The sequence below is a fragment of the Gastrolobium bilobum genome, unplaced genomic scaffold (genome assembly GCF_033153095.1).
Source record: "Gastrolobium bilobum isolate Gb01-03AN ecotype WA unplaced genomic scaffold, APGP_CSIRO_Gbil_v1 utg2182, whole genome shotgun sequence".
Taxonomy (NCBI): Eukaryota; Viridiplantae; Streptophyta; class Magnoliopsida; order Fabales; family Fabaceae; genus Gastrolobium; species Gastrolobium bilobum.
This window is the reverse complement of record NW_026899651.1, coordinates 139,663-149,468: the sequence shown is the minus strand read 5'-3', so window position 1 is coordinate 149,468 and position 9,806 is coordinate 139,663. Positions and strand designations below refer to the sequence as shown.

General features: G+C 33.1%; 1 protein-coding gene across 5 annotated transcripts; it reads right to left on the bottom strand.

Moving 5' to 3' along the window:
* Window positions 1-1,226: 1,226 nt before the first annotated feature.
* LOC133292217 (protein IQ-DOMAIN 31) lies at window positions 1,227-7,949 on the bottom strand. 5 transcript variants are annotated; one of them, XM_061490599.1, is made up of 9 exons: window positions 7,817-7,938; window positions 7,686-7,725; window positions 7,199-7,259; window positions 6,427-6,524; window positions 5,678-5,935; window positions 4,737-4,940; window positions 4,043-4,117; window positions 1,891-2,992; window positions 1,227-1,531 (listed from the first exon to the last, which is right to left on the bottom strand). In XM_061490599.1, exons 4-9 carry the CDS (start codon window positions 6,508-6,510, stop codon window positions 1,500-1,502), a joined length of 1,755 nt encoding a protein of 584 aa, XP_061346583.1. In that variant the 5' UTR covers window positions 6,511-6,524; window positions 7,199-7,259; window positions 7,686-7,725; window positions 7,817-7,938; the 3' UTR covers window positions 1,227-1,499. The 5 variants fall into 5 exon arrangements, with proteins under 5 accessions (XP_061346583.1, XP_061346582.1, XP_061346581.1 ...); XM_061490598.1 differs by lacking the exon at window positions 7,199-7,259 and having other exon boundaries at window positions 7,865-7,949; XM_061490597.1 differs by lacking the exon at window positions 7,199-7,259.
* Window positions 7,950-9,806: the final 1,857 nt, after the last annotated feature.

Sequence of the window (9,806 nt, the reverse complement as noted above, 5' to 3'; positions counted from 1 at the left end):
TCCCATCAGGATACCAAAAAAAAAAGTTCCCATCGGGAATCAAATGACATTAATTTTCCACCAGAAAACATCAGAGTCTTCTAATTTTTTGACGAGGCGAGAAATTTCCTAGAAAGACATATTAATGTTCCCATCAATCGTACATACAATCTAGGGAAACCATTGAAATACAATTAAATGTAATATATTTTCAAACCAGCAATGAAAGAAGAAATTCATAAATCACACAAAAAGATAATGAATTGCAAATAATAAATTAATATTAAAATATTTATTACCACGAATAAAATATATTATTGCCTAAATTTATATTATTACATATTACACTTTTTTTTAATTGGAAGCTATAGAGATATAAATGATTCAGGCGGTCTAACAGGGCTTACAACCCAACTTACATTAAACTAGACTCGGCCTCTTACATATACACAAATAAAACATGCTCAGTTACATATAGGCAAATAAAACAGACTCCAACTTTTACAAAAAGCTATTTTGAAAACAAATCATAGACTTTGGACTTATATCATATTATTTATTTTAAATAAAATAAATAAAATTATTATTTTAATGATTTTAAATAATAAATAATAATATTTTAATTATTAATGTCTATTAGACTTAAACAAACTAACAAAATTAGATCAAGACTTTTATTTTCAAAATATAAATGAAACCAGACTTATAATTTAAGTAACCATGCTTGAAGAACTCACTGTAAAGCACAAAATGCAATTCTCCTTGGCAGAATATTTTTAACAGTGATTTCTAGTATTGAAGAGAGAGTGTCAATCCCCATTCTAACTTTTTTAATTGAGAAGGGACGAAATCATATACTGTCACATCACATTCATCTCTTCTCTTTTTCCGGTTTCCACGAAATCATTATTTTGAATATTATTCTAAAAAATGTTACTCTTTGAGAAATCTCGGCTTTGAAATCGAAACTCAAAATGAAACCGCCATTCCAATTGTCCTAGACTCCTAGTCCTATGAAATGTGTCCAGCAAAATGGTCATTCCTCAATGCCACGTTAGGTTAGTCCAACTATTTCGCTTTCCAAACTCAAAACACCAATCCACTATTTCATCCAGGCTAGCAAAGAGTGCTCCATCCTTGACAAAGGGCTTTTACACACACACATATTCGTGAAGAAATCTCGCATGAGCATATCCATGTCACCAGACCATACTTCAGGTCCAAACATAAAAGTTCTTTGTCAAACATGCGGAAGTACTTGTTAATGATAAAAAAACAAACATAATATGGACAGCCCAGATTTCATGTCGAAAACAAACAAAACATAAATTTGGGTACAGTAGCATCATGCAAAACTAAAAACCTATAATGTACAAATCACCATCAAACGCCCAAAACGCAGCAAAAAAAAAAAGAAAGACTGATCAAGCACACCTATATCAATTTAACAATTTTCATCAAAGATACATATACCCTGACGAGTTTCAACCTCCTCATGTTCAACTCTTGAAAACCTCAAATCACCTCCTCCACTCTGCTTGAATTACCTTTCCTGCAAGATGAACAGACTAGTTGATAATTATTAATCATTATAAACAAAAAGACATCCATCAGAATATAACTTATCCAAATTGGAATTCAAAAGTTCAACTCTACCTAGATGTTTAACCGTAAATAAAAGGAATTATTTCTACGATCAAGACTACTGAGAACCAGAAAGTTTCTCAAATATATTTTTGTTTAGCATGATTAGGCTAACATTTGTCCCACTACAGAAAGGAGAAGTAACTCTAAACTGACAATTCAGTTAATTCAGTAATATTTACTACGTGAAATCATCATGTGATGTGATATTTTAAACCCCTATATTTTTTTGGTAAAATCTTCAAATCACTAAGAGCTATAACATACCATTCCCATCTCTAGAAGATGATACAGTTCTGTCACTTCTGTTGCCCCCTTTGCCACCTGATTGAACTGGTCTCTGTGTCCTAGGTGAATGCGAACTAATTTTGCTGTTTGTTGAAGATGGCAGAGAATGTCGCCGACCAAGGTTGTTTCTCTCACTGCCCTCTTGTCCAAATCTTGGGGATCCTTGCGCCCTCAACTTTGCCTTTGCAGATTCAGTTGCTGCCATATAACTCGGTATAATTGGACTATTCTGTAAACCATTCTCTGCACGTTCCTGCTTTGATACAATTGAGGCTTTTCGGGTTGGTTTCTGGTTTTCACTGCCTGTTGGATCTTCCTTGGGACTCAAATCTCCATTTGTTAAGTGAGAATTTTCATCTTTATAAATAATCTCTGGTAAATCTTTGGGCTCATTTTTTACTTCATCATCAGAAATGTTTGTATCTTTACTTGTAATCTCAGTCAAGGGTTTTGATTCCACAGTCACTTGATGACTGCTTGGAGTGTCTGACAATTCCTTGCTAACTGAACGTGTAGGAGTAATTTCCACATCCGGCACACTGGAAATGTTTGATGTTGCTTCCTTCTTGATCTTCTCGTCAGAACTAATGACCACTTGTTCTGAAACACCAAGACCTGAGGTAACTGTTGCCTTTTCCAAATGCTGCTTTGGGGTCTCAGATTCAACTTCAGGCAGAACAGTATTCTCAACAACTGGGTTATGAACCTTTCTCAAGTTACGTTTAACCTTTTCAAGCTCATTTTGTGGATTTTCCAGCACAGGATCTGACGGTTGGCTTGGTATTTTCCTTACATTTCGTTTTGGTTTCTCAAATTCAGGATTCAGTTGTGCTGGGACAGTATCAAAATTTGCAGTAGGAAGCTTCCGGTTGGTCCGTTTTGACTTGCTCACTTGAGCATCTCCAATTGAAACATTACCCTGCTTTCTCTGAGACTTGGTTTCCCGAATTTTCTTGGGTTGGGGAACCGGTTTCCAAAAGTGAGATGCTGACCAGCGCTCCAGCCAACTTAGGACTGAATTTGGATCACCAGGAACATAATGCAAACGCAGGGCCATTATTGTAGTTGACGAAGCAAGAAGCTGAAATAACAAATCAACGTTTTCACATGTCCAATTTAACTGATAGATCAAAAGACAAATTGTAATAGAAGTACGTGCTCCTCTAAAGCGAGCAAGTAAAGGTCACCCCTTGAATTTTAGTGAGTTAAGATCACCATGCAGTTTAAATTAAATCAAGGTGGATACACTCTTACTTTCTCACTTAGAGACAAGCTCACTTTAAAGAAGCCTTTTCCAAGTGAAAAACCACTTTATTTTCAGATTTAACCAAAAACTAAAACATGGTAAGACACAACCAATATTGCACATAAACCCACTTGGAACAAATTCAAACATATTCTCGTCATTTTAAAACGTGTAATCATAATATCTGATATAAATTCCTGCAGCATTTAGACACCTATATCCTAGCTTTAATAACAACATTAGCAGATAACAAACAGCTGCCCATGAAATTATAATTGAGAACACGCACTCTTTAGTAACAATAACTAAATAATTTTATAATCGTGTCATCTGATTTAACTTAATTAATTTGGGCTTTCTCAAAATGTTGCAAGTTAAGAATATTTAAGTAAACCTGAGGTCTTGATGTTTGCATTTCCAATCTATAAAGAGATAAAATAAGCGATCTTTGAAATAATACTGTAGCATTTTTTTTTAAGTTGGCATACCTAACAACCACCAGGCTTCACAAACTTTTAACTTCAAACTATGAGCTCCATTTAGGCAGAAATTCCCGTTCCTCTTACAGGTATTATGCAATCATTTTATGATTGATTGCTGGTGAAGATTTAAATAAATAAAAGATACTGTTACCTGATGAAACTGATTGTCTTAGTATAGAAAAAATTTAAAATTTTCTTGGAATTTTTTCTCCATTGAGAGAAATTGGCAGGGGTGCTGTACTCTGTCTCTCTCTCTCTCAGTGCTGTTTTCTCAACTACGGGGATTCAAAATCTATCTTCTTACAAAAACTATAGAGATGTTCATTCTAGAATGAAACTTATCCAGATAAGCAGCCACACATGAAAAATAAACTTATCACGTACATGGTGTAATGAAAGTTACCTTACGGATGAAAGAATTTGCTGACAACTTCGTAATTCTTGAGGATATAGTAATTGGCTTGACAAGTTTGCCATCCTGAGGCACAATACATTGAGAAGGAAAAGAATTAACAGGAGCAGTAGTTTAAAAAATACTATACATACAATCTATCCCTCCCTCTCTCTTCAGTGATTTGTGATACACTTATAAACTTAAGATATCTAATTATAACAATACCTAATTGGTCAACGATCCAACAACCATAAGAAACTCGTTAGTAATTTTTCAAATTGTTTGACAAATAGAGATTGTCTTCTCATACCAATATTTCATCTTATAAAATAAGTGGTCCAAAAAAAAACATTGTTGAAGACAATCCCAAACAGCTTGAATGATGCACCAGCTTCTTTGGATTTAGATGAAAAAGTGTAGGATGACAAGAGACCACCTTAATTTTTGTAGTAGTAAAATGTTCAAAATAAACCCATTTATTTGCACAGTGAGTCCTCATTTTGAATGTGCTACCAGCTCAGCTAGAATTCCCATATTTAATATAACCATTTAGTTATATTTTGACCAAAATAATCAGGTAAAGTATAAACTCAATTGCATATTTTCACCCCAGGGAGGATTAATCAGAACAAAACCAAGAATAATATAAATAATATGACCAATTACTGATAATTTGAGAGAATTCAATTCTTGAAAAAATTACCAGAGGCTTCATTAGATTGCACTTTTCATGGATTTGAAATCCAACATCAGACTGTCGAACTCTTCCTCCGCGAACAAGTGCTTGTAACTTGACAATTCCATACATACAGCATAATGTAGCAGTAGCTTGTCTCCTAACCAAGTGCCCACGAATAAGTGCTTGCAACCTTATTATGCCTTTTAGAGCCCAAAATGCCCTCCGAGCCTTCATGAAAGATACTTCCATTAGTTGAGGCATAACACAAAATATTCAAATTTACAAGAACTCAAAACATTCAAAACTCCACAAAGATAGTTCAAAGAAGTTAAAAAATTGTCCATATGCCAACTCTTTCATAGACATATTTATGAATTATCAATTTATCAGAGACAGAAGCAGTGAAAACCTTAGGATAGCAACAAATTTATTGATCAAATATGGTTTTCTACCAAAAATGTCATAACAGTGGGAGCTGGCAGAGTTGATCTCCATAAAAAAATATATATGTTTGAGAATTAACTTCAACATGAAAGAAATAATTATCTTTCTTATTTTAGAGAACATGAAGGCAGTTGCTTCATTTACTTGACAACTCCTCGTGACAAATAAACATGTCAGAGTCTCCTTTGATTTCATAAAAGATGCATTTAAAAAAAAATGGGGAGGGGGGCAAGGGGAGGGGAGGAAGACAATATATAGAAGTTTATGGATTCTAACACTAACTAAATTCCGCACTAAGCTTCAAGGAATCAAGTTTGTGTTCAAATAAATTTAGATCTTCTAAACTTCTTCATTTCTTAATCCACCAAAGCCTTCAAGTCTGATCTTATCATAATTTGATTTATAATCAAAACAGAAAATCAATTCCACATACTTACTATCCTTTTGCAGCATACATCTAAATATCCTATGTCTTGCAATCTAATTAGTAAAGCTAGTCTATAAAACAGTAAGTCACATACCAAATAACCCCTGAAAGCAGCCTGTGCCTTTGTTGCTGCTTCCTCCTGCTTCATTTTCTCCAGATCAAGCGGTGCATCTTGATGAACAGATCCCACTGTGTCTGTTTGTTGATTTCCAGCTAAAACATTTTCTGCTTCTTTATTCTCCAGCTCTAGGTCTTCCTCATGTCTGGTAATAGTGTTGGAGGTTGGCTCTAAAGCCAAACCAGTTTCTGACACCTTGGAAGTAACTAATCCTTCTTTTTGATTAACAAGCTTCTATAAAAATTATAGTAAAACAAGTCAGAAGTTTCACTACAAGGGAAAGCTCATATCAAAAAACTTTCATTTTTTTAGAGAAAAATAGGTTTCACAGTGATACTTTCAGTAATATAACAGCACTTATAATCCCTAGCAACAATTCCTATGTATAATCATAGGTGGTTTGGAGTGCTGCTTAACAAGGTTAGTGCAATGCAAACAAAGTATGAAACAAAAGTTAAGACCCTTGACAACAGCACCAAAGCAGAATGCATTGAAGAACAGAATCTGTAATCTCTTTTTCCTATCCTTGACATTTCATTAACAGTTCTGATGATGCCATTTTTAGGTTAAAATTTAGAAGGGTAAATCTAGAGTTGACTATTTATGTCATGTAACCATTGATGTCATTCGAAAGAGTATTTTATGAATGCATTCATGTAATATGAATATAGCCTAACATTGAACAGAGTAGTGATGTTATGTTGCCTTAACTATCATAGTATTACCTCTCTTGCTTTCGAAATATTTGATTTGGATGACTTTTTCCCAAACAGTACAGTTTTGATCCATTTTCCTGGTGACTTCCCCATTGTGAGAGCAGGACCTGCAACAGAAAAAAGTGAACCTAATCTCTAAATTGATCCATTGATTATTGGTAATCAGGCAAGTAATTAAATCACACAAACAAAATAGAATACACTTAATCCTAAATCATGAAAGATTCCTACTTCACAAGATCACCAAATTCAGTTAGTACCTGATTTTAGGAATGCTAGAAAGCATATCTCATTAAATTTATAATATTTTAACAATACCTTACGAAACATTTCAAAGATAATATAGAACTTCAAACAAAAATAATATGTTATAGGATATATAAATTTGAGTTGTTTCCATTTAACAAAGTGCATCCGAAAATGGCATCTCATTAATTAATTATGCAAAGAAAATAACTTCTAAACTAATAAATTTTTTCCTTTTCAGCAAAATTTCCATAAGGATATAGTCACTCTCAGAAAATAAATAGTTTTCCTTCTCATAAAAAAATTTAAAAAAAAAAAACTTCAAGGAATAAGTAATTAACAATAAAAAATTATTATTTTCCTACTAAAAATCAACAACGTAGGGTGACATTCACCCCGATCCCATCAGCCAATTTTTATAGGAATAATGACTCATCAACTACAAACAGTAAATAGACATCATGCACAATTAATAGCATCTTTTCTTTTATGCAATAATACAGAACCAAAAAAAAAAAAATGGTATAATACATACTTTTTAATTAGATGGACCGTCACTCATTTGACTTTTTTGTAACCTCCTTCGTAAGTAAGACCTTCACCCAAAAAAAAAAAAAAAAGTTGCTATCCTTCACCGACAATAAAAGCGTACGGAAACGAACTGATGAAACAAACCACAAGGCAAAATACGTGTGATCTCTCGAGTTCCTTGAGAAACTTGCTGGGATTTTGCAAAAACAAATTACCGCTCAACAGTGATCAATCAAAAAGACAGAAGCACAAAACAAGGCCATTAAAATCTTTTACGAGGAATGCAGTAACACTTGAGGGTGTACTGTAATGTAACAGACAGCCAAAACACTTGGTTAAAAATGAAGCACATGATCACCGACAAAGAAACCCTAGAATCCACAAGATCTACTACAAGCAAAAGTAGCAGACAGAGGAACACTGCTTCATAAATGAATCAGTGTCTGAAATTAGAGCTAACCAGCTAGTGTGAGGCTAGATCTGAGAATTACCTGACCAATGTGGAACCTCTTTACCTCAAATCTACCATTCCTGTGAACCAGAACCATGAGATTACAAAATTAAAATAATCATTTTTTATTTTTTTTTGTTTATTTTTCAGAATAAGAATAGAGATATATACACTGAAGTGGACAAGAGCAGAGAGAGAACACTTGAGAAGGTTGTGTACCATGGAAGAGACACACAAGAGAGAGATTGATCTAAAGCTGCATAAATTTAGTGGTTGCTTTGTTTGTTGCTCTGTGAACTGTGCTAGCTGGAAGAGTGAATATTGAAAAAACAAAAAAACTATGTCCGAAACTGAAAAGATTGGATAATTGTTGGAGAAATCACGAAGTGTGGTTCACCGTTCATGCTCATGTGGCAACCGTCTCTCCTACCGTTTGATGCGATTACTTGATGGGATTTGAAACGTTGACCTTGGAAAATGGTTTGATCTAAGGGCAGGGACGAGAGCCTGCTCTATACTTGAGCACATGTTAGAGAAGCAAAAAGTAGAGGGGGTGATTGAAAGAGGGCTATTTTGGAAAGTCATGGTGCAGTTTCTTCAAAATTAAGTGTTCCAGTTTCTTTAATCTTTATTCTGAAGCATCGCAAAATGACTTTTGCACCCTCATGTCTTAACCTAGGAATCACGAGCGGAGGGGCGTTTAGGAGAATGCGAGCTGTTGATCGCATAAAGTGGACCACAGAGCCAAAGATGGAGCGCGTGGCGTTTGATAAAGTGGTTTTGCGTTTTAGAGCAGTTGCTCAGTCCCACGCTTGTCATTACTTCTCATAAGACATATAATATATTATAAAATAATATACTGTCTATAATAAAAAAAATAGGAGTAGGATTTGTTTACAAATATTTTTTACAAATTACATTAAGTATGATTAATTATACATTCTTAATTGAAGTATGACCGGTCATAGTTAGTATAGTTTGTAAACAAAAAATTTATAAATATAACCTTCCTCAAAAAGATAAAGGAAAATTTGAATGAAACTCTTTTTTTTTCTTAGCAGGTTTTATTTATTTATTGTTTTTGTTGTATGAGATAATTTATCTCATATAGTATGAAAAATATATTTTTTATTTTTAAATTATTAAATAAATTTTATTGCAAATATTAATTTTAAATATAATTTTGAAATATTTTTACACTGTTATTTTTTTGGTATAATTTTTACACTGTTATTTAATATTATTTTTTAAGATTATTGTACAATTTTACTATTATTTATGGCTTAATGATGTATTCATACTATTAAAAAAAAATTGCATTAATAATACATCAAATTTAAACTCAATGAAACAAACTTGCACAATTTTGACATAAAACAAACGGACAATATTTTTTTAAAAGTGATATCAAGATAGAATGTATCTATCATTTATTTAAGGGAAAAGTTCATAAATTCCTACATAATTTGCTTCAAAATCATTTAATTTTTTAAAAATTATTTTATCATTTATCTTTCTTGTATTTTTTATGGGAAATAATTATTTCATTTTGCATGAGATAATTATCTCATGCAACAGAGACAAAGTAGTAGGGTCTATATTCTTATTTTTTATTTTATTACAAATGGGGGATCTCACTATCTTGTCTCTGTTGTATGAGATAATTATCTCATGCAACATAAGATTAAAAGAATTTTTTTATCCAAGTTGACCCGTAGCATCGTTGTTTATGAGGCTAATTTGTCTATTTTGCATTCTTGCCTCATGCGAACAGTGAAAAAATATACAAGAAATAAATGATAAAATATTAAATCATAGAGAGGATTTTGAACTTTTCCCTTATCATTAATTAAAAAAAAAAACTTAGTGTGAAGAATAATATATAACTGAAGAAGCTAATAAGATATATACTGATCAGAACAGGTTTTTACAACTGGGCCGATAATGTGATCTTCCTCTACACAAATGGCCTGGAACCGCCTTGGGTCAAAGCACCTTGCAGCTGAGCAGCTTTAACCTATGAGTCTTCAATGGAATAAGATGAGGGGTGTACCTGCAAGACACTCTGACGCTCAAGTCACTTATGGTTCAAGCAGGTTTCATTATGTAGAAGAAGATGTGTACCTTAGTGTTGATACATAAGTATTTATAGTGAAGAGAT

Bases quoted from the DNA above. Each gene is read 5' to 3' on its own strand.
- LOC133292217 (XM_061490598.1), bottom strand. From the start codon at position 6,510: ATGGGGAAGTCACCAGGAAAATGGATCAAAACTGTACTGTTTGGGAAA. The intron at 5,936-6,426 runs GTAATACTATGA...TAATTTTTATAG, and splicing joins ATATTTCGAAAGCAAGAGAG to AAGCTTGTTAATCAAAAAGA. The intron at 4,941-5,677 runs GTATGTGACTTA...TCTTTCATGAAG, and splicing joins CTGCTTTCAGGGGTTATTTG to GCTCGGAGGGCATTTTGGGC.